Source organism: Pomacea canaliculata, linkage group LG12 (genome assembly GCF_003073045.1).
Source record: "Pomacea canaliculata isolate SZHN2017 linkage group LG12, ASM307304v1, whole genome shotgun sequence".
Taxonomy (NCBI): domain Eukaryota; kingdom Metazoa; phylum Mollusca; class Gastropoda; order Architaenioglossa; family Ampullariidae; genus Pomacea; species Pomacea canaliculata.
In genome coordinates, this window is record NC_037601.1 from 18,813,762 (window position 1) to 18,838,071 (window position 24,310).

General features: G+C 38.9%; 3 protein-coding genes across 17 annotated transcripts in view; 2 read left to right on the forward strand and 1 right to left on the reverse strand.

The window, feature by feature from the left end:
* Positions 1-141: 141 nt before the first annotated feature.
* On the forward strand, positions 142-4,167 carry LOC112576548 (protein C8orf37-like). Its single transcript, XM_025259089.1, has 6 exons — positions 142-384; positions 1,457-1,526; positions 2,026-2,102; positions 2,425-2,490; positions 2,852-3,000; positions 3,333-4,167. The coding sequence occupies exons 1-6, from the start codon at positions 293-295 to the stop codon at positions 3,428-3,430; spliced, it is 552 nt and encodes a 183-aa protein (XP_025114874.1). The 5' UTR covers positions 142-292; the 3' UTR covers positions 3,431-4,167.
* Positions 4,168-9,055: 4,888 nt separating this feature from the next.
* LOC112576547 (eukaryotic translation initiation factor 6-like) lies at positions 9,056-13,000 on the reverse strand. The gene is made up of 7 exons (XM_025259088.1): positions 12,794-13,000; positions 11,867-11,949; positions 11,301-11,476; positions 10,547-10,657; positions 10,247-10,312; positions 9,780-9,961; positions 9,056-9,479 (listed from the first exon to the last, which is right to left on the reverse strand). The coding sequence occupies exons 1-7, from the start codon at positions 12,898-12,900 to the stop codon at positions 9,470-9,472; spliced, it is 735 nt and encodes a 244-aa protein (XP_025114873.1). The 5' UTR covers positions 12,901-13,000; the 3' UTR covers positions 9,056-9,469.
* A 404-nt stretch (positions 13,001-13,404) lies between these two features.
* The window catches only part of LOC112576476 (protein spire homolog 1-like), a 67,670-nt gene continuing 56,764 nt past the window's right edge, over positions 13,405-24,310 (forward strand). For 11 of the 15 annotated variants that reach the window (XM_025258920.1, XM_025258923.1, XM_025258922.1 and 8 more), the window contains exons 1-3: positions 13,406-13,780; positions 19,348-19,391; positions 22,550-22,774. In XM_025258920.1, the coding sequence (XP_025114705.1) occupies positions 13,492-13,780; positions 19,348-19,391; positions 22,550-22,774 (558 nt within the window). In that variant the 5' untranslated portion in view covers positions 13,406-13,491. Of the gene's footprint in view, positions 13,781-19,347; positions 19,392-22,549; positions 22,775-24,310 lie in introns of all 15 variants that reach the window. The other 4 variants (XM_025258933.1, XM_025258934.1, XM_025258935.1 and 1 more) reach the window with 2 other exon arrangements.

The window sequence follows — 24,310 nt, forward strand, 5'->3', positions numbered from 1 at the left end:
CTGTGACTTGTAAAAGAAACGGAAACACATTTTAAATAAAAAATATGTATTTAAAATTTATTTTATAAGGATCTTCTATAATTGTAAGTTTTCATCTAATATTTGGTAAGGAGATAAAATTAGCAGTAAAGAAATTTTTATTTATTTGGGTAACTGAAATGTCGGATACCAACATGTCGATAGTGACGCGCAAGTAAACACTGAACACTTAGATGAAGCAGTTATTGACACTCGATCGTTTGTTTAGAAGCTGGCGAACGGAAAACGTGGTGTAAACAATATATTTTCAATCATGGCAGACGATATAGATGACTTACTTGATGAAGTTGAGAAAAAATATTTAGAAAAAGGAAAGCAACCCGTCGATTCAAACACCAAGAGCAGGTATATGAAGTAATCATGCTTAGCATGTGTAATATGCAGGATGACAATGCAGACACAGAAAGAATTATTTAATCAGACTTAATTTCTTTGTGTGACAAGCGCCGATTTGCTGTGCTTTCTTTCTCTTATCTTACAGCCTGTTTTTACATTGTAAATGTTTTGTTTCATTGCCCGCCTCCTCCCCCATCCATCTCCAGTGATTATAACCACAAACCTCAAATACACGTCCGTGATTACAACTGTACTTCAATCATTTTATTGTTGTGCTGTCAGTATTATGTAGCATGAATAAAATTTTCAGTGATTATCAATCTGTGAAGGTGGCAGAACACTGTTCATGGATATATATAGCTTCTGCTGCAGCACACAGACAATTTGATCCCATGGTGATCTTATCCATTTGTTAATCTATGCATATGCTTTAGCCTAATCTGGCTTCAAGACTTATCTCTTTGGGAAGAATTTTGTATAAAACTAACATTAATATCTTCCTCATTAATATCTAATATTCTTTTATCAGGGCTTCTGCTTACGCAAAAAATTGCGTACAGTATGCATTAAAAGTTCGGAGGACCCCTTCAATTTTCGTCAATTGGGTCCCATTCAAATTTGGCCGAAGAACAGGGACCCCTTAAAAATCTGAAGAAGGGGTCCCTGGGACCCCAAAGAATTTAGCCTTAGCAGAAGACCTGTTTATTACGTACCTCTTGATCATTATAGCATCCTTCCTTCATGTACTTTTTTTAGGAGAAGGAGGGCTGATGCTTGTGTTTTGAGTTTGTTTGTGTCTTTCATGTTCACTCCACTGAGAACGTGTCCACATGGGGACCTTACATATCCAATTATGATTATGATTTATTAATATATGCATATGCTTTAACTTGGTGATTATTTAAGATCTATATTACTTTAAACATTCATTTCTAAAGGATTTATAATTTTCGGTAACAGAGTTGCTTCCATATGTTCAGGACTCACTTGGACATTTTTGCAGTTTTAAGGGCTTTCTTTCGGTCATTATGGAACAAATATTTTTTCCTATGTTACTAATATGCTGGTCTTTTCTTTACAGGTGTAATGTAGAGGATGACCTAAATGATCTCCTATCAGATGATAGCCTTGGAAAACACCATAGAAAAACAGTAAGTGTACTTGTGTAAAATTCTGAATGTATGCTTCAAAGCAAGCAACTCACTTATTCATCTCATTTTCACTTATTTATTTGAGCTGTTGTGCATTCATTAAAGTTGTGTTTTACTTTGTTTTTTATGACCTTGATATAACCGAAGAGCTCAGTAGTTGATTTTTCAAGATAACACTAGCAACATCAACAATAATGATGAAGATGATGGAAGCAAATACTTAAAATATTTTCAGCTAAAAATAGTACTTTTGTAGAATTTTCAGCCAGTTACTAAAGAAAAATCTTATGTAAAAATCAGAAGTCTTATTAATCTATGTTTAAAGAATTACTTTGGAGTTTGAACTATGAAGATCTTCGGAAAGAAAGGGACAAGAATCAAGTATTTTAATTGTTATATTTATCAGTTCTATAATAACATGATAGTTTGGACTGAAATTAATGAGAAGTAGGAAATATTCACAATCTTCTTTTCATATCCAAGTGTTATGCTTTTACAGAATGCTAAAACGAAGGAGGGAGCAGTAACGGTCAGTACAGATGGTATTTCTAGGTATAGACCAGAATCTTCTAAAAAGTGAGTTTGTGATATGAAACAAATATGAATAAGAATTCTAAGCATCATCTTTTTCAATGTGTACATGCATGTTTTTTGCATTTTCTTGGAAAATCATTCGATGATACATATTATGCTATGAACAGTGTATGCATGGCAAAAAAATGATAATAAAGAAGTTTGCTTATGTAGCACCATATCATAGCCATATAATGCTTTAACAACAACAATAATAATAAAAAACAATCTCATTTATGACAGAGAACTGGTTGTAAACTGCAATCGTTTTTAAATTAAATTTGTATAAATGCTTTTCTTTATTGCTTAAAATAATCTTTTTCAGATGCTATCCTGTATTTTTAGGTGGCAGTGCAGATCCTACAGGTCAAGGAACATCCATTAGTCATCGGTAAAATTATGATCTCTATCCCAACACCTAACCACATTTCAAATGTGTGTGTGCATGGGTGTGTATGTGCGCATATTTGTATATTTTAGCATAGTTTATGAATACAGAATACAGATTACGTGCTCATTTTTGAAATATTATTTTCATGCATGATGCTTCATGGGTTTTGTATTCTAATTGTTAAGACATAAAATGTCATAGTTTAAAATTATGTGACAGTTTTCCTATTAGTTTAACTGATATGTGTCTTAAATCATTTGTTTTATTTTGTTTTTGGTAGTTTCCTATCAGAATTAAAATGCCATCTAGCAACCAAAATAAGTTTTAGTCATACATTTAAAGGGTTAACTCTTAACTGCAGGACATGTGACCAACTGCGCTGTACAGCATGTGATTTCAAGGTATGCATGTTTGACAATCTCAAGTGGACCCATGACACCACTTATCTCTTTTTGAGAAACAATGTGCCAGACTTTGGAAAACTCAAAGCAAATCTTATGCCATCAAAGGGTGAGAATATCAAGATGACAGAATAGTAAACATAAGACTAAAATATTTTAAATGTATACAGAAGACAGTTTAGATAGATCAGGATTGTTTTTCATGCTGTGAAGAGGGATCTTGGGTGACTGTGTTTTTTGTACTAGTAAATTATCATTATTGTATCTACTGTTTAAATTTTTTTATTTATACACATGCTTAATTTTCAAACCAATTTTCATTAGTCTGCTGAGGGAATGTAAATAGCCAGCGTTATTACATGTATGATTTTCCCCAAAAGTATATCTAGAAACCATTTTTGATTCAAGATGATCTGATTATGGCCTTTTCATTTTGAACAGGTTCACGTGCATACTGCTGCCAGTGCAGCTGGCGGACAATGACAACTATTGTGCAACTGAATGATCCTGATCTCAAGTGGGTTTGTGGGAAACATTGATATTGCAGGTTTTTTACTTCATTAATCATTGTTGAAAGGAGACCGTCCACCTTTTGTGATCTTGACTGCAAAATGTATTAGATACTGTATTTATGAATGATAGTATGGGTTTTTTGCGCACTCTACTTTATGATTTATGCAATGTTAGGTAAAACATTGGAAAACCCGAAAATATTGGCTGCAAGAGCTTTATTTCTACCACAAGAAGAGTTTGTAATGTGCTAGTCTGTTTATAACTTTAGCAGATGATCAGTTCTTCAAAGACAAGTAATGAGAGAATCATTTTTATTAGGAATGCTACAAATTTATCACTGAAATGATTTATACACCTCGTGAAGTGCAACATCAAACTCTGCAGCTGATCTTAGCTGTGAGAATGATCTCTTCTGCAGGCAGATACCACAATTTGCTTGAAGGTTATTCATAATGAAGTGAATGTATGGGATTTTTGTTTGGTACAACTAATCTTTGAAAGAAAGCTCTTAATTTTCATCTCATCCTCTCTGTGCAAGTTCAGTACAAATGAGAGATCTGTAAAATCATATCTTAGGATTATAGAAAAATGGTTCGATAAATGTAATGCCTTGCATTAGTTGGAAAACATTTTTGTCAGATGTGAATGCAGGAACATTAAATTTGGATGGGTTTGTTATTTCAAAGGATTACTTTTTTCCCAAACTGTTGATTGTAACCAGTCCCTTCTTGAAAATAAATGACTTACCATCTGCATCATCAAAGGCTTGTACCACTGCCAGTCGTGCTTATCTTGAGGAGTCAGGTGTTGAAATCCAGCTCTAGAATATGTACAGGGTTCCCAGGGATCAGGGATGGTGCCAAAAAAGGACCTTAAAAGGACCTTTCATGCATTCATAAGGACCTAAGTGACAGTCATCAATGCTTAAGTTTTTCTCTTGTGTGGTCGGAAAGATGTATTATTTATGAATCTGTGGTCTTCTCTATGTTCTCAATACATGTATTTCTAGTAATAAATAATCAAGAGTTATTTTGATGCCTGTCTGCCATAATTAGATTAGATAACTTAAAAAGTGTCCTTAGCGCGCTGATAACATACACCGTTAATGTTCCAAGTTTTTCTAGAAATCTAAGTAATAATAATTGCAAAACCTGAAAGCCATTCTTTTGGTGTAATACAAAAGTCAGTTCACGTGTCTCTCTCTCGCACACACACTCTAACAGGAAGAGAGAGAGAGAGAATAGAGCTATGCACAGTAGTACTAGAAGATCAAAGTTCAAGAAAGAGTAAGTTTCTAAAGACCTTTTTTGAAAAAAGAGTGTTTTTTTGCGAATACGGAAGGGCAACTAGTGTTGTACAGATGTGTAGACCAAACATTTTCTTGTGACTAGAAGGAATGCCAAGGCTTGGAGGATCAGATGAGGAATGAAAAGAGTATGATCCTAATGCTAAACCAAAGATGGAATGAGTCGAAACTGTCAAGCATTACAGCCCATTTATTTTAACGTTGAGATATTATTTAAGCATTCTTATTATACATATATGTAACACATGCAAACATGCTTTTACATAAACAGCATGATAAACTAATACACATAGATTAAGATTAAAAAATGACAAAGCAATCCATCTACTATAAGCAAAGTTTCATTGATGAAATTCAATTCTTTGTCACCCCTACAGCTTTACCAATACTAAACAATACAATTTCTTGACATAACCTATAATCTTCTCTTCTGGCTGGGCTGTCTCTGAACAAGATATAAGCAGATGTAAGAAATGACTCAAGCTCCCATTGAGAAGCCTCGCACCCACGCCTAAATGCATTGTGCATAACATGGAGTCCACAGCTGCCCACATTTAACAAACCAACATTGTGATTGGTAATCATGTCGTTATTAATTTTCTCAAGAAGGTTTAGGTTTACAGAAGGTCATCCATAGAAATTTGAAGTAAATTAGCTTGCTTGAAGTTTGATTCGCTAATTACCTTATTGAACTTTTGTTGAAGGTCTATGGCCGCGGAATGACCAAAAAATTCCGAGGTCAGGTAATGAGGCCTTACAGCATTGTCACTCCAGTAACGAACATGGAAATCCAGCTGTTTAGTTTGAGTCTTATGGTTAGAAGATTCATCAAACAAAAGAACATACTCAGGCGACGAATTTACACAGTCCAGAAGCAATTTCGAAAAGTGAGGAGCAAGCCCAAATGAAGTTAGATAACTGGCTTTTGTTTGACCGCACTTAAATTCTGCAGCTACTTGGCTGTCTGGAAACATAAGTCGAAACAGTTCAGCAGACTTTTCAGCAGATCTGAAACTGTAGTGTGATTCCACAATCTTTAGAGTCCACAGGATCTCTGCCTTCAATCGTTCATTGCTCATCACGAAACCTATTCAAAGAAAACATTTAAGTTACCATTATGTCTGTAAACATTATGTTCTGTCTGAATAAAAGACAGGTTTCAAAAAGCAATAATTAATGACATGATAATATAAATAATACTAAACTAAGTTAAAGTATAAAGATGGCAGCATAGTTGAAAATGAAAGTTATTTTCAGCTAACTGATTTAGCTTTAATGTTAAATTGTTTGATTTTAAAAATCCAAAAAATAATGTATTTGCTGGTAAAATAGGATAATAAGCATACATTATTAATTATACTTTCTTTTTAATCTTTCCTGATCAGATGCCAAAAATTCAGATCAATTTTCTGCAGCAAAGCTGTAGTAAGATTTGTGATTGCATAAAACTCTATTGTAGTTCGAATCATGAGAAAATGAAAATCTCAACTTTTTAATTTAAATAATTCTTTGCTATTTACTGATCTTTAAGCTATTGGCTTCACCGTAAATTAGACGATAGGCTTAATAAAGAATGGAAAAAAAATCGCAAAATGTTATGCACGCTTTAATTTAATGTGTTTTTCTAAGTACCCACATCGTTAACTAAATGAATCGCTAAAGATAAATAATTGTCAACTTACTGGACACACTTGCAGAGCTGGTCGGAGCGGGCTGTGGATGTTCTCGATGACGAAAGTAAATCAGTTACACAAAAGCGCGCATCTTTCAGAAATACTTTTATTTGCCTTTGGTGTCTTTCGGTAACCATGTGCTGTTTCAGAATACTTTCGCCCATTGATGAAAGATTCAGAGATATTTTGCAGGCAGCACATCATGCCAAATGTTTATTGCTCGAGTCTTTTATTAACCAATCTTTATACTTGTCTTCCTTTAGCCACTTCTCCTGAAAAGAGCACTTCCCCGGCATCTTTCAAATTGTTAAGCAGACAAAGAAATGTGGTCGACACGACGAGAGTGAACTCGCGAAAGGCCGAAAAGGACGTTCCCGCCGCGAGCAAGACTGGGTAGTCATGTGATTAAAATAGCAATGCGGCGAAAAATCGTCGGTATTTTGCGCCAAAGTCGACTCCGGAAATAAATTTGTGGTAATATTTTATCGATAAAAGGACTTAAAAGGGTCACAGAGAAAATGTAAGGACCTGTGTGAGAATTTGAAAGGACCGCATGGCAAATAAAAGGACTTAAAAGGCCTTTTGGCGAAAATTCAATATAAAAGGACTTAAAAGGACCTTGCAAGGACCTGGGAACCCTGTATGTATGAAGCATTCATGTAGCACTGTGTCATTAGGTATGTCTGTGTATGCATCCACACCCTGTAAGCAAATTAGCCAAAATTTCAATGTTTCTTGAGAATTCTTGGCAGTCATTTTACTTTGAGTTTAATCTTGATAACTGTGCAGCCATGACCTGAAGTACACAAAGTCCATCTTTGTTCCTTGCATTTCTTGAAGATGTGAAGTTTCACATCAAGTGGAACTAGTGGGGTGTAAGGGTGTTTTTTTTTATCTTACATGTTTGGTAAGGCCTATTGCACAACCACACCTCTTTTGTTCTCGAGATACTTGCCTACAAATATCATGTATGCACAGAAAGAGGTCAACACCACAGACTTTAGGATAGTGCATTGATTCATTTATATTTTGAAAGGCCTCAGCCATTGAACGACATAATTTAGATCTCTGTGTATGGTGATGTTTATAGGCATATATCTGAATAATAAAAGAGTATTCACCCAGATTTGAAGCAATAGTATCTTGCACAGTTGTATTGAATTGTTTAAAAAAATTTGCTTCCTTAAAGATTAGCCTTTTATTTTCTTTGTTACAATCTGTTGAGAAATGTGGTTGTGATTGTGCTTGATTGGTAACAAAGGTAAAAGTGTTCATAGTGTGTTTTTAACGTGTCTGTGTTTGGAATAAGGTGCCTTTTCCATTTCGGTGACTTCAGTTCCTTTACTACATGCAGACTTCATGATCAGTGCATTTCATGTCCGCTTCACCTTTGTTCATCAGTGAGCTTTCCCCCTCTATTGAATGTGCTATTTGAAGCAGGGTTTGCTATAAAGTGTATTCTCGCTCGTTTGTTTGATATTTGGGCTGCAAATTGTGGTTCTAGTAAGCTGAAATGGTTGTCAGCATTCATAATAGAATCAAAAAATGGTACTTTTTCCTCAAGCATCTCCTTAACACATGATACTGGTTTTTGTGTTCTGTCTCTTATCACTCTGTATTACTTGTGCATTAAAATGCTGTTACAGGATTTTAAAAACTAGGGCCTGCACCTTCAATAGAAAGGAGGGGCCCCTTTAAATTAAAAAGATGTCCATTGAAACAAGCACTTTATTGATAATGTTCGTCTTTTATGCATGACAGAATACTGCAGAAGTTAATTTTTAAAAATGTTGGAGATGTATGTGAAATTAACTAGATTCTTTGCTTTAAGCTTGATGATTAAGTGGGAAGAAGCTTTAGTAGCAAAAATGTATTTATTCACCAGTAATGAATATTCTGAAATACAGCCTATGTACTTCAATTAGGATAAAACCTTTACTAAGTTGTTTTAGCTCTATTTAAAATAACCTACACAAATGAACAATTACAGCTATATTTGCCCTAAATGAGTTTTTTTTGTTGACATGGTAGGATTAAATATATTTTCTTTAGATATCAAAGAACTTACTGACAGGACCTTAGCTGCGAGACATGAAGCAGTCTCTAACCTTCCCTCCCGCTGATTTGAAGAACTTCAAAGCAAATAAGAGGCCGAATCCAGCTTCACAACCCTTGAGGATGTTAGATCACAATCACAAGTGCTAATGCTTCGCCAATTTAATTTCTGCTGCAAGATGTAGAAGTAGTAAGTGGACTGCAGTTAATTTGAGAGTTATCCAAAACGATCATAGATTTTTTTTCAAGCAGTGTGGAGAATGCCGACAGTTATTTTTCAAACACTGTTACTCCACCTTCAAGTGCATGCCAGTTGCTGCATCTTTGCAGGCACCAGCTCAATCACAAATTTTTTTGTCATGTTTTGCAGGAATCGTGCAAAACCAGAGTAGAATGATCTACATTTGAAAAAAATTTTGTTACGCTGCTGTTGCATTTAAAAACATTCATGTTTACGTCAGTCTTATCTCTTCAAATATCACTTTAGTTACTTTACAGCATTCATATTTCTAAGTGACATGCCTTGTCAGCTGCTGCATCTAGTGGGGTGGAGGTTGGAGCATCAGTCATAACAGTTCAGCAAATCAAGCTTCAATTTACAATTTAGAAATGCAAGAAAGAATTTGAGATATGAGTTTAATGAAGAATCTTGATTCACATGTTCACACTATCAATGTTAATGACCCCAGTTTTTAAGAGAGCTACACAAATTGTTAAAATTTCCAAGTTACAAATACAACAGATTAAGTGAGTTATTCCCCACAAATCTGTCCACTTACTAAGCAAAGAAAGCTGAATAAGCCTGAACTATCACAGGCTGATAACTATCTCAAGGCATTTCCTTTAGCTAGATCTTTTTATCTCTTCATATTACCGCTAATGAACACATTTTCTTGAACTTCCTGTCTATAATGTAATCATTATCTTGTTCATTCTACCTTTAAAAAAATTAGTATAGGTCACTTGACCAGAAACTGGTTATTTTCTTTGCGTAAGATTCACAGGTATGTTTTTCAGGTGCAAAAACTGCTTTATATCATGCTGCAAAAGAAAAACAACTTTTGTTAAAAATACTGACACAGACATGACTAAGTTTAAACAACCTTTAATATCACTAAACACAAATTTTAGATTAAAAAATCTTATATTTATTCCCCAAAATGTAATAATGCGTTAATGTAATATCAGGCAGATATGCTGATAATAACTAGATACATATAGCCACAATCCAGAAGCATAAGCTGAATAATATCTAAGGGCAAGACTACTTCTCTGAAAAAAAAAACCTCTCTGACAATGGTAGGTAACATATGAGAAATGAACATTTCAATAAGTTGTTACCTGTCCAGAAGAGAGTCTCGCATTTCTGTCTGAATGGCAGAAGGTTGACCATGGCCAAGCTTGAAAATATTTTCAATGACGGCAACCTCTGTAGCAGTGGTATCCAAACCACAGAATGCAATCCAGTCGTTCACAACAAGTCCAGCTCCTATGACATCACTTCCTCTGTTTATTGTGCCAGCCTGATGTTGATAACAAGTAAATAATAAAGGAATTTTAAATCAGTAAGCACAAAAAAATTTTGGTTTAAGAATGATCTTAAACATGCCTTGCACAAGTTCAGCAAATCAACAATTTTATATTTAAATGGGGTGGGGAGAGAGAAAAAGACGCGATTGCATTACTATGGTAAACACTACACAAAAGTAGTAATACAAACCATTTAAAAGTAATGAACCGTACATGTTATAATTATCATCCTTATATAATCCATAACATATACAGCCAAAAAATTGGAAAACAATTACCACAAGAGGTACTTGTAAGAGTGAGGACAGTTCATCTAAATCTTCTGTTGATGTTTTTGGATGAACCTGAAATGATGACAGCAATGGGCTATTTCACAGAATTAGTGCTGTATCAAACCAGACAGAAAACTCTAAAGACTGGATTTGATTCAGAAAAACCTTACATATCTTAAAACACAAATATAAGGAGGTTTCTGTACTTCAGATAATCTATTCCCTATGCAGTAACATAACAGCAATGTCTTGAAAGCTTTTAAGAACAAAGAATACAATATTTTGAACTTAAAACAAAAATCTTACCAAACCACCTTGATTGCTAAAGGCACAGTAGCTACCAACCAATACATTGGATGCTACTGTGTTCTTGAACACCTCTACTTTTAATACATCTGTGATAATTTCTTCAGTTTCCTGAAAAAACAAATTTACAGATATTAAATAGCGATTAAAAAGAAATATTCAGGCCTTTTTCCAGGTCACTGCAACGTAACTGCCGACTCTCCTAAAATAATTTGGACAAGTTCTAAAAACGATGAGTAATATTTCCATAAATGACCAAAATCTTTGTAATAATATTTAAAACAAGTATTCTTAAAAATATAGTGAGGTGATTTGTGTCTGTCAGAATTTTGTAAAAATTTGCCGTTTATCCAATCCTCACCAGATCTGAAAGGAATAACCCTTTCACCAACAGTAAGGTCATAGACTGTGTTTGGCTGGTATATTTTATGTTTGTCCCTGTTATAAGATGATGCCAGGGACTCCAATTGAAAAAACACAATGCACAAGAAACTGTGACATGCCCCTGCTATGCAAAACACATTTTTATGTTGTAATATGAAAGATAAACATGAGCTGTCAACCTATTAAGTACGAGGGTTTCACTACTTGCTACACTGATCTTCTGCATGAATGAGCTTGACTAAAATGAAGGAACAGATAAAAAAACTGACTAAACACACCACAGCTTAAAGAGTTAGCAGGAGAAATCAACCGGAGCAAAGTCTGGTACCCCAAGCTTACTTATGATTTATTTATAATTTTGTTTAATTACTCTGTCCAGGTCAGGGTGAACAAGTGCCACATAGTCATTGCATGCAATGACATTTCCAAGAGCAGATAATCTTTCTTCAACTCTTTGTACACGAACAGAATCTGGAAGAGAATTTCTAATGTGCTGAAGTTCCTGGTCTGTTGTTGAATTTGGCACCAGCAATCCATGCCTGTTTCCTGTTAGAGTACATTGAACAAGTTTAATTAGTTACTAAAAGCATAAATTCAAGTTCCAAATAGCTAAATAGCATTTACATTTTATACACGTACCATTCTCTTCCCTTGGGACGGAAAAGTTATTTTTTTAATACCTAGTTTTCAAGCTCTAAAGAAAATCCTAAAGCAATTTATGTTTGTTTGTCAGAGTGGAAAGGAGATGACATTTGAAAAAATTGTATTCAACTTTATTTATTCTCATTTTTATTATACTATGTTGTGGTCTATCTGTAAAATACATATTTTGTGTATACCTTTGATTTTGGTTTTGAGACTACTACAAGGAAATGTGCAATATAATACACTTTACTGGGTTTTTTGTTTTTAACAATTTACAATGGTTATGATTACCTGCACACATTCGCCCGATGATCCTGCATCCTCCAAGACTTGCATGAACAACTGGAATAGCTTCCAATTCTCCTTCAAAAACACTATGAAAAGAACATATACTCAAATAACTATTTTCTGTTGACATAAAATTAAAAGGGAAATGTTCAAGAAGTAGCAGCAAGGTAAAACTTACATGTTGGTAGTATTTGTGTCCTTAAGCATAAATTAAAGAGGCAGTCTTAACAATCACTTAGTACATCTAAAACACTAAAATAAAATGTTACATGCTTTCTTATCCACTTAGATATGATAGAATATATATATGTAAGATGAACATAGCACATGAAACATACTTTTGGTTTTAGTGTATTTTCCCCATTTGTCAAGATGTTCTACAAGCATATAACCCCATATTTTGCAAAACATTATGATTGGTTGATTGGTTAATTTTTGTCATGCCAACAACTACAGTTACATCATAGTGAGAGAGTTGTACTACATCAAAACAGGACCACCTGATAATATAATAATGAAACTACTAAGAATAACAAAACTCAAAAAGGATAATGTGTGGAAAAAAAAGTGTTGTGGCCTAACATTACACACAGCACAGTGCAGAATAATGAGAAATATTAAACACGAACACCTACTTATTAACATTAACTTGTTATCTGATACATTTATATTGATTATCTTGGTTTTAACACTTCTGTGTGTAATGAATAAGAAAATTTCACATTCTCGATGGGATCAAATGATTACCACACAACTACTAGTGTTTCCTACCGTAAAAGAAAAACAAACTTAAACAGGAGTGAGTGATAAACTCGTTAGCTGTATAATTAATTTTTATGATGGTGATATACCTAATGCATATAACAATTAGAAACGAATGTTTTAAAGTGAATTTTTGATACATGTGTGTACGAAGGTTGGAGATAATACCTGTAAAAATTTTCCGATCCTCCAATTCCAACGAGACAGTAAGCATTTGTGAGCTTTGAGAACACACCAACTTCATTATTTCCTTCAAACTGAGCACGTACAGCCATTTTTTGGCTTTGCTATCACGTGTATCTTAAAATTTGAGGCTCGCGAAAAATTACTCAATCGCAGGAAACACCATGAGGTGTTCGGGATAACTCTTTTGTTCGTGTTCTCAAAATAGCAAGGAGTAGTCTCCCTTAGAAAAACTTAAAACCTGTAGCTTCACATACGTTAATTTTGTTAATCTGAACAAAATTATTGTTTAAGATATCAGATAATTCCGAAAAATTATTTTGCAACAATTTTGATTGCTTCATTACAGTTTGAGTGCGTTTATTGTACACTCTGTGATAATATGGTACGGTCTTAAAAAAAAAAAAATTAGCATTAAACTGCGAAGAACGCCGTAAAAATATTACTGATATTTTTGAAAAAAACTTTTTAATTTTTATTTTTTATTAACAAGTTAAAATGTTTTCCTTTGAGGTAAATGTTCACCGCAAGTCCATGGTGTTGCCAACGTATATTTGAAACAGACTATAGAGTTATCCAAAACTAGGCGACAAGAGTTGTCTCTCTTTTGGTAACCGGCACAGTACGCGCTCACTTTGATAGTCCGTGGCTGCCGTCTGCTCGCTAGTCGGAGGAATGAAAACATGGCGAGCGGATCGTCACATCGAAGGGTGGAGGTGGCACGAATTCCAGATAGTGATTTATTGCCGTTATTGGATATACTGAAGTATTTCAACAATCCCATCAACGAAGAACAAGCTTGGGCCGTGTGTTACCAATGTGCACAATTCTATTTACGTGAGCAGTCTCAGCAGAAGTACCAGGAATTATACGAGTATGGATTACAGTGTGTTTGCCTCGATCGTGACGGTGAAATACAGATTCGTGTTAGGGCGGGTGATCCAAATGGTTCTGGTAAAGGGCCACCAAAAGGTATGTATTAGGCATGCAATAATTGAAGGAAATAAAATAATGAATGAATTTTTAAACCGCATAGACTTTGCATTGTAATCGATGTGCGACGTAGAATGTTTTGTATAAATGTGCATCTTAATGTTTTGCGTAATTTTATTTTGTATGACAAAATCGTGTGTGCCATGTGTGTGCTCTCTGTCCTTAAACGTAGTCAGAATTATGTGTTGTCCAATGCTACGACATCGCACGTAGAGCAAATAGCAAGGACATCTGTTACACTCGCTATTGCAACGAAGCCATGCATGAAACAAATCAATCGTAGTGGGACGATGGATGTGTTGCTAAGTAAATAAATAAAGTGCGAATTTTTAAAAGTGTAATGCGCCTGAAACTAGGAAAAGTACCATCAGGTTAAAACACTGTACATTTGCTTAGTTTATTTTCTAGGACCGGAGCATACATATTTGTAAGGTAGTTCTTTGACATAGGACATGCTGAGCCTAATAATAGTAACTGACTAAATAGTTGGATATTTAATATATCAATTTTACATTGACTGACCAGTCTGGATAGCAATGTATATTAATGTAACATGACTGTTAATACTATGAACCAGTCAGTAAATATTTATATGGTGCACAAAAGTTAGAAATTCCTTATAGTACAGTTTGAAGCTGATGCTTAATTAATGAAAGTCCCATAATGGAGATAGTAATGAGGCTACTTAGAGCCTCCACAATCAAGATATCACCTCTTCAATACAGATAAGGGTGGTGTGGCGATCCGAAATCATGCTTCACACAGTGTGCATGTGCAGGGGCACAGATAACTCATGGGCGTGCACTCACACCCACGCTGAAAGAAGATATGGGAAGTATCTTTAACGTTTCAGTATGTAAAATTTGTCCATTGTTGTTTCTGAGAGGAGGGATTGAAGGAATATCACTTTTAATATGCTTGTATATTTGACTTGACAAAGAAAATAGGTATTGCATTTCATAGCTACAAATACAAATTAAAGCTTGTGAAGTGTATGTTAACATAAAATCATAATAGAATGTCTGCACATATGTTACCTGTGACCCCTGCACATGCGCCAGGGCTTCTGCTTACGCAAAAAATTGCGTACAGTACGCATTAAAAGTTCGGAGGACCCTTCAACGATGGGTCCCATTGTTGGGAGAAAACAGGACCCCCTGAAGAACCCTCTTAGCAGAAGCCCTGATGCGCACTGTCTGAAGCACGATCTCATATGAAGAACAATTTTGGATTGCTACAGTGGCTTTATTGTTACTTGAGATGAATCTACTAGTAAAAGAAGTGTGTGTGCGCATGCGTTCATTCAGCCAAGTGAAAATTGTTGTTTTGTGAATACTGCTGAGAGTCAAGCCTGAATGTTATATCCACAAGTGATAGATAATGACTTGTGAAATTGCATATTACTTTTGAGATCCTAGTTTTTAATTCATACTACTCTTCTTGGCTGTTTTCATTCAGACCAGGCTGTACCTCACAAGCACGTCGTTCAGATAACTTTGGGGTCATGAAGATTCTGGCAAATGTTTGTTTTTAAAGATGCATTCAGTGGTGAATGATTTCTGTTATAGGATAATTTTTACAAGGAGTGTAATTTTGTATTTAAGGTTTATTTCATTTGCCCTGCTTTGGGTCAAAGACATTTGTTTTTATAACTCATTTAAGTATTTATTTTTTTATATGGCCAGTATTTGAAAACCAAGCAACTGCTCTGCTCTTAATGATTTTACTTTCAGGTTCATATTGCAGTACATTTTTGCTTATGAAGTAGTATAACGAAACACTTACATATAGCCTGAACATAAGGGCATGCACACACATGCACAACAGGTCGCAGCAGGACTGTCCGTTTGAAAGGTTTTTTAATCAGCCTAATTGAAGTATAATAGTCGCTTAAGAAACACCTAAATTATTGACCTTTTGGCAGGGCCACACATCACTTAGTCTGGGGAAGTGATCGTATGCCAATCACCCATACATCTACGCTAAGCAGCATAAGAGATGTCGCATTTTTCAGTTCATGTCGCGGTCGTGTGTACTGTTGGCTGGTTGATTGGTTTGGTAGGAAAGGGCTTCCTCCTAGAGGCGATATCGCTCTTTTGAAAGGAGATGGGAGGAAACTGGAGTACCCCTAGAAATCCCCCCGAAGGCCAGTCCTGAGATTTAGTGTCAACGTGCTGTCTCCCTACATCGCCCCCCTAGCTGTTGGCTTAGGAGGCAGATTTTGAAAGCGTTGTCGTCACGTCAACCGAGCTGCAATGTGACTTTTCATGCACGCGTCTGCCACTGTCACTTGAGGCTGTCGCACGTGCCGTTGTGTGTGGGGAGGAGGGGATGATTGGGGGAGGGGATTATTGGCCTTTTGTCAGGGTTACGCATGATTTAGTCTACACACATGATCACACGCAAGCCACCAGACTTAGAGATGACCATTTTATGTTGTAATTCACGCCAAGGTTAGGTGACGAATTGCTTTGTCTTTGTTGGGGTTTTTTTAAAGAGCTTTACTTTTGTACCTTTTGTTGTGGCGTCAGCCAAGCTGTGATGCAGACTTTAATGTGTGAGCCGCTTTATTCCAGGCATCCAAGCGCTTGTGTGTGTATGCCAGGAGTATCGCGTTTTGATCATGCCCCGATGCCTCCATTCTCCACCATCGTTCCTCCTACAAAGTAAAATTCTGCACGAGAAAAATGCTTTTGGAAATGACTCGTGTCGGTGACAGCATCATTATCGCCAGTAGTATAAACCACCAAAGGCTCCTATCGTCCATTTTTACTATTTTATTGCATGCATTTCCTTTCGTTTGTTCCCTGGCTTATTCCGCGAAATTTGGGTAGAGGTGTCTCTTTTATAAAATGTCTAGATTTACATGTAACGTGCAAGCAGATTTTTTTCCAGAAACCCACTCATTGGCCTCTTTCTCCATGTTTATCAAAGTTTTAGCGTGTTATTGAATATTTTATCTGCCCACATTTGTTTTCAAAACAAGCACATCCTGTTGTCGCCGTTTTTTACACGAGCGATGTTGTCGGTGCTGGATTTTGTTGTGAGTATACACACCTCTCCCATTTTGAGTACGACGACCGCGATCGTCGTCTAATAGCAGTACGGTTAATAATATAGTACTAGTTCTCCCACCCCTAGGATCTTCTGCAAACCTTTTATTACAACTTCACCTTGAACTGGGCATTGAAATGTTGGCGGTGCGAAGCAAACACGCAAGAGTTCACCAACGTTTGTCTTCTCGGGTCGGCACAGGTGGGTCGCACCCGGAGGTTCTGCAGCGTCATGAACCCGAGAACGACAACGATCAAGTTTTTGCCACCTAAGACAGTTTTGTTATTTGCTGATATCACGAAAGGGACACCTCTTTTTTTTTTTCGTCTTATCGGCAGTTTACGGGTGTGGTAGCTGAAGCGTGACGACGTGGTATTTTGAACGCGATGCTCTCGAACCGTTGTAGACACGTTGCAGGGAAAATAACAAACGTCAGCGAGAAACCGCTCATTCCGATTTTTTATGGCAAGATTGCTCCCTTCTGTTTCAGCTTTTGTTTTATTTTCTGATCTCCCATTCCCGTACAGACGCAACATTCAGTATGATTGGGGAGGCCTGTTTCCATCTGGTTTTCGTCAACACCAGTGACCGTGTTCAGAGCTGTCGCAATGAAATGAAGGACGCTTGCTTATTCACATGATTCAGCCACCACAAGCACAATTAAAGCGTCGGAAAGAGGGATCGAGAAACAAAGTGGGAGGGGAAGTTGGTGGTGGTGGTTGGGGAAGGGGGTGAGTGTCGGGGAAGAGTTAATTTGTCGCGGAATTTGCCCCCTCGCTGTTTTCTAATTGGACGACGGTAGTCGTTTGACCTTTCGACTCAACAATAAGTTGCTTTATGTAGCAACTCTTAACTTCATCCATTTTGCACTTCTGTCGACACCGACATAGATTGACAGCTGAAGGACTAAACCCATCAAAAGCCTTTACTCGGGGTGGACGTGCGCTCGCCGTCTCGGCTGCAGCAGGTCGTGTTGCCGCCTGGGTATCGACATTTCGTCGCCCGGGCAACACCGCACCATCTTCTCCACACTGTTTTCCTCAGCCTTTTCGCCTTGTAGCCGGATGCAATGTATGTGTTTCTAGAACCTATCTCACCCCTCACCCTCGCCCCGGCCGGTGGGGCCCTTGCCCCAGTTTGTATTGATCACGGGGTCGGACTAGTGCTGTGAGAGAGTGTGTATAGTGGGGGACAATATTGACTCCATAACAAACCGACGTCCGAGAGCAGACACAAATTGGCGTGGTAGCATGGGCCTGTCTTGTTTGCTTATCATAGAAACCAGACCGTAACACAGCGACACGCCCGGACAACGTCAAGACCTGTCACGCTCTCTTGCAGCAACACGTTAAAGTCTCCACTCCCTTGGCGACAGTTTGCGGTCACGCTGGCGTGAATTTGCTGTCATTCGTAGCTGGTTGAGGGCAGAGCTGCAACAAAACGCAAACCGTGTTTTTTTAAAAAAAATATTTCAGTGCTTGGGGATTTAACAATATTCATGAATGACACCGCGGATTATACATTTTTTTTGAAGTGGACTATAAAAATTGTGGACAGTCCATTCTCATGTAGCCGATGCTAGATTCGCTATACCTTGGACCGAAAAGGGGACGGGATTAGAAAAAAGAGCTTTTTGTCCTGTGCTTGAACCTAAAGGTCCTTCCTAACCGAATATGATGATGTTTATGTACAAACGGTTGCCAGGTTCGTACTATCGTCCATGTTTGTCCCGTTAAGGACCTTAACAATGTGTTTGTACCTAGGTAGCCACAAGTATAGACCTGCTACCAAGCGTTGCCCTTTAAATAAGAGCTTCTGCAGTAATAAGTAATGATAAACCACGTGAAATATTTTCAACGAGAAAAATACTGGAAAGAAATGACTGATGGCACCGTCGTGACAAGTACTTTAGTCAGGACTGCGCAAAATCGTAGGTGAATGTAACGAGGTCTAACGAAGCGTTGCCTTTCTACGGTCTCGTTCTCACAAGCTCGTAAACAATATCCTCCCCATCCACAGTTTGTTTGCTTTATAGCTTTATTTACAACCTAGAGTAGAAACGAAAGAGAAGAAAAAACCGGGTCCTTTTGATTTCTTTTTAAAAATGTATCAGAGTTTAGTTATATGGTTTCTCTCCCTTCCCCTCCCAACATCCCCTACTCACCCATCGCAAGAGCAAGAAATGAAAAGGATAAATGGTTTCAGTGTGGTCGCTGAAGCAATAAAACCGTGACCAAAGTTTTAAAACCTTGAGCATGAAATGTTTTGAAGATGTCTTTGGATGTGTGTGTGAAAATATACTGTTTACTTCGACGTGAAGTTAAACAGCACAACACCAAAACAGTTGTTAATTGACCACACTAGGGCATAAAATCTCTCTTTTTCTCTCACTCTCTCACACACACACAGAGGGGGAGGGGGGAGAGGCGCGACTACACAACGGTAAAGTAATTTACGATCACACATGACTAACTGTTGTTCGTGTTTTGCAGGGCAGTACTATGCAATCAGGAAATGGCACGCCACAGAGCATGACGTAAGTACATAAGTAATTACTACAATACTCTTTGAGCCCACCGCTTGCGATCTTTTCTGTGAGGAATAAAAGGAGCGAGTGACAGCGTGGAGTAATGCATAGATACAGAACAAAAAGGACAAGGTGTCTTTGTCGTCTCTTGGTGTTGTTTAAACGGTAGAAGACGAAAAAAGGACAAAAAAGTTTACAGTCTATGCAAAAGGTCAAAGTACTTACACAATACGTTAACATGTTGCAATTGATAATCTTGTATGGAGAAGTGTCTTAACATGTAATTTTACTACATAATACAAATATAATAAATAACCTGTCTGGTCAATTTGTAAAGGGTTCTTCGGTGTCCTTAGTAAAGCTTTGGGTGCAAAGTGCATCAAGTTTGAGAGCAAGGAGGTCAGACAAGTCACAAGTTCTCTTTATAGACTTAGCTAAAGATGGTGAGTGCGCATCACCGTGTTATGGTGTGGGCAAGCGTATGAACTAGTGCACGCTCTGGGAAGTGGGTTTATTCATTGAATTTTTTGTTTGTTTGTGGGGATACCCTGTTTGACACACTGCTTTATCCTTCTCGCACCCTCACCCTACCAGCCTGCCCAACTCTTCACCTCACCAGATCATTGTTGGAACGTTAGAAACAAATGAACGTAGGGCACGACAGAACACGATGCGAGAGGCATGTGGCGCATTGTATTTCCGCTAGTGATATGCCGGGTGTGGAGGCACGCAGGCGATTTACGGGTGCACAATCTCCAACTACAGGTTGGTTCGGAGGGCGTGTAAATCTTGGCCTGGGGTGGGGTTGCGGCGGATCATGAGAATCAGAGATAATACCGCGAATGGCAGTGTCGATGACTCAGTACAACGCCAATTGCTTTTTCACTCAGCGTGATAACAGTGCGAGGTGGGCGCCGCCATCCGCTTCCATGTAAACAGGATCAGATCGCCTCGTGTTCCCCACCTCCATCGAGATAGAATGTTTCGCGAGCGTTACAAAATATTCCGACATAAAAATAGTAGGAATTAAAAGTTTATCAGATGAAACACGTTTTGATATCCTCCTCACCGTCTTATTTCTCTCCCTCTCCATCTCTATTTTCAGCCCATTCCCTCTTCTAATCTCGGTGCCTCTATACACTCCCACTTTTCTACTTACAGATCATCTCTCTCGCTTGTTCACTCACTGACCCACTCACTATGATGTGGCTGCGTGTGCACGTGGCTACAATACACAGCTAATAATAGCTGTAGACAATGCCAGTGACACGTTATTTATCGTCTTACTGGTTACATAAAGTATGTAGATTGTATAGCACTTTGTTCCTGACTGTTGGAGCGGAAGAATAACCAGCGAGGCTTGTGTTCTCAGCTGACTGCGAAATGCAAGTGCGGGCACCCTAAGTAACCATTGCTTGTTATTGGTATGCGAGGTAGGTCAGGCAGACATTTCTCGTGTCACCATACAGCACAAATGGAGCTCTTTCCACTTGAGGTAACAGCCCGTCAGGCAATGAAATATAACAGCAGAATGTTGCGAGTACCATGGACAACAGTAAGAAATGAGCATAATGAGATGTGCTGTTTGACAGTCTTTCGCTGACTTCAAAAAGAAGGATGACATTTGTTGATGCTCAAAAATGCTATCCAGGAAGTAGATGTCTGAACGCTGAAGGCATACGACAGTGACTGTACCTTTCTTGGAATATATTACTGGCATAGATATTTGATACCTACATGGGGTCGGGTGACTCATTATACTAAACAATACTTTACTCATTTCCCTCCTCGTACTTGCTCCACCCACTGCTCGTGTGTGTGTGTGCACGCGCGCATGTGTTTCTCTTTAAGATCAAGGTAGAAAGTAACTATAAATGCCATTGCTGTTAAGTGGTTCACCGTGTCCAAGACACAATGCCTTGGGAGATGGAGTCCTAAAAGCAAAGAATTTGCAATGGCTATGCTATAACCAGCAGCCATCGTGAACAGCCAGGCAGGTAGCAAAGCGAAGCCCTGTCCCCTTTAGTGGCCTTTCCGGCGACAACAGGTGTTGTAGTGGGGGTCGTCATCACTGTGTAGAAAGCTGCAACAGCCGTTGTCACCGCACGCGACACCGTGCATGCCACGTCGCTGTCGTTGTGGGGGGAGCACAGGTTAATTGTGGGTGGGAGGGAGTAGAGAAGTAAAGGGAAACAAGACGGCCGTTGCTAGTTTATTGCTGGCCACCATGACGTGGTGTGTAACACGACTGCATGGCTGTGTGCACGGCCTGTAGGTGGGGTACCTGTCGTGCTGGCGTCGAGTTTTAAGATTTATCCGGGTGGGTTGCACGGGTAGAAGGTGCCGAACAAGGAACACGCCAAAAAAATGTGCAAAGGTCGTCGAGGGCCGTGGTGTTTAAAAAAGCAAGTGTTATAAATTGTACGGCAGGAGATCGAGGCAGTCACCTCACGAGTGCCTCACGCCTCCTGTGACTTTCTGTTCACCCTGGCCCAGGTGCTGTCGGTGAAGGCTGCGCCAACATGGCCACTGAACTAGCTGCAGCCTCCAGCAGCCACGTCACAGCACAAGTGGGGACTTGGGAGATTGACAAACACAAGCTGCTTGTGATTGATGACATTCATTGCTCGCGTGGAAAAATGCTTTCATTCAGTTTTAGTCATTGAGTGGGTGGGTCATTATCATAGCACAATCGGTAGTGCGATCCCAAAAGGTTTTGCTTCCCCTCCAAACAACAAAAAACCTTTAAAAAAAAAACCCACACAAACCAACCCGGGCGCGCACACACACAACAACAAATGAGAGAGAGAGAGGCAACACGTGATTGTACGTTGGATAGACTACATAACTTCTTTTAACAAAGGTGACCGCTCTAGACGAGTTCTCCGAATTTCGTATTTCGTATACAGATATTACATCCAGTCACCTAGTGCTGTGATTAATTTTTTTGGCGGGGAAGTCTACAAAGATATTTTTTGTGACTGTGGTTTGGTTGGTGGGAGATTGTTTGCTGAAAACTACCTTAGCACCAACTCAGACAAACGGTTTAGAAAGGTAGATCGGCGAGGGTTAATCATTGACCAACTTTTTTTTTAAAGAGGACACTGGCTGGCAGCTGTTCTGTGTCGTTTATAACTGACTGTGCTGCTTTGGCTGACTATTTTCAGGCTGTACAGATGCTTGGGAGGATCATCTTCGAGGCGCTGGACTACGGCATCGGCGAGGCGGAGGAGCGACCGCTGAGCCACGGCCTGGAGACTCTTATCGAGTGCATGACGCGCGCCCAGGAGAGCGGCGAGAACACGGACAACGAGAGTCAGAGTGCCGACGACGAGGGCATCGAGAAAGACGCCGAGGACGACCACCACTGCAGCTTCCGCGAGGTGGCGCGGGTAAGTTCCGGTCTTCACCTGTAGTGGCCGGCGCATCATTTCCGGTCCTGGCGTTTCTTACCCCTTCACCCTCAATTCCTTACTCTCTTATTAGCGTCACACCACTTACGCTTGTCTCCCAAAATATTGTTTACGTTATAGGCGTGGTTTGTTTATCTCTTTGTTTACTCATCGTAAGACATGTGTCTTAAGGAATAGTTTCCTCATTATTGTTCCTGGGCCGTAAATATTCTGGTTTTCCCCGGTCGGTGGAACTCATGTCATGTGGGAGGCGATAAAGGAGAGGCGTACATCACACCTTTATGCAGCTGTTGTACTGGTAACCACCGGTAGCTGCTTCACTTTGACTGCCGCGAAGTTTTTGGTGTGCCTGACAGCGTCTCCGCCCTACTGTTAACAGTTGAGGAACCCACAAAAGACATCGCAAATCAGGCGGCAAAGCACGGAAACAGTTGCCTCAGTAAACGAATATTTTATAACGCTTGTTAGTTTAAGTAGCTACAGCTTTAACAACTCCCCACGCCTTAGTCTTCCCCGATGCCTTCAGATGAGGCCAACAGCCGGACGTTTGCCTTTAGGTCGTGTCTATGATGCATCAGTGGTACAGAAAACTAGAAACCAAGGAACTTGTATCAAGTAAAGATATGACAAGTTAAAATACTTCCGTTACCAACAAAGGCCGTTCAGTCACTGACCTATATACAAGTCCCTCGCCAACGATAACTATCCCTTAGCATGGAGAAATCGAGTGATAACAAGCGTAACGAATGAAGAGGTTTCGTCACCAGACGACGCGATCGCCATGTCAGCACACTCGAGTGCGGACAAGTGGCCGTGTAATCTGACCTTTTGTAAGAGGTCAAGAATGCGTGATGAGGTCCCTTCTAGTTTGCCTGCTTTCAGCGTTAGCTAAATGGGACACGTGGCTCTCTCTTTCTGATGACTCGGCGCTGCCATCATCCAGGGGCCATAGTTATGAACGGAGGATATGTCGTTTTCCCTGGGGGCAACATGGGGAGCTCAAGGAAGAAGCGCCTTCTTTCCGGTTATAAAAGCCTGTCGCGACCCCAGGGCACCTTTACCTTTGCCTTTTAATTACGGCTCCAGTGGTAAAACAGAATCTGCGGGGTCTGGACAAAGCTTTATGACTTCGGACACAAAACTCTTGTTCGTCTCACGTTGCCCTAGGGCGACGACTAATCCTTGCTTCATGCTGTGGCCCCAGTCATTTTCTTCCTTACATCCTTCTTGCCTGGCACTAAGGGCCGGCGCAACAAATTCGCGTGTGTTTATTTGATTGTAGTGGATGGTTATGGTGATGCGGAGTCCTGGTTGGTGGCTTCATTGTACCCCATCATACCTGTCATACTGGTCGGTCAGCTGAAGTTTAAACATTTTGTTCGCGTGCTTAGAGGAGAGAAAAACGGACTACAGTGCGTACAGTAACGATCGTATGCACAATGGCTGCGTTTATGTTTAATGTTCGTGTTTATGATGCTTAGGCTTGGGATCCGCCCCAACATCAATAAAGCTATT

Excerpts from the sequence above, each read along its gene's own strand:
- LOC112576548 (XM_025259089.1), top strand. The coding sequence starts at position 293 with ATGGCAGACGATATAGATGACTTACTTGATGAAGTTGAGAAAAAATAT. Across the intron at positions 385-1,456 it reads GATTCAAACACCAAGAGCAG|GTGTAATGTAGAGGATGACC; the intron begins GTATATGAAGTA and ends TTTTCTTTACAG. Across the intron at positions 2,491-2,851 it reads GGAACATCCATTAGTCATCG|GACATGTGACCAACTGCGCT; the intron begins GTAAAATTATGA and ends TCTTAACTGCAG.
- LOC112576547 (XM_025259088.1), bottom strand. The coding sequence starts at position 12,900 with ATGGCTGTACGTGCTCAGTTTGAAGGAAATAATGAAGTTGGTGTGTTC. Across the intron at positions 10,658-11,300 it reads TTCACCCTGACCTGGACAGA|GAAACTGAAGAAATTATCAC; the intron begins GTAATTAAACAA and ends TTGTTTTTTCAG. Across the intron at positions 10,313-10,546 it reads TTAGCAATCAAGGTGGTTTG|GTTCATCCAAAAACATCAAC; the intron begins GTAAGATTTTTG and ends TCATCATTTCAG.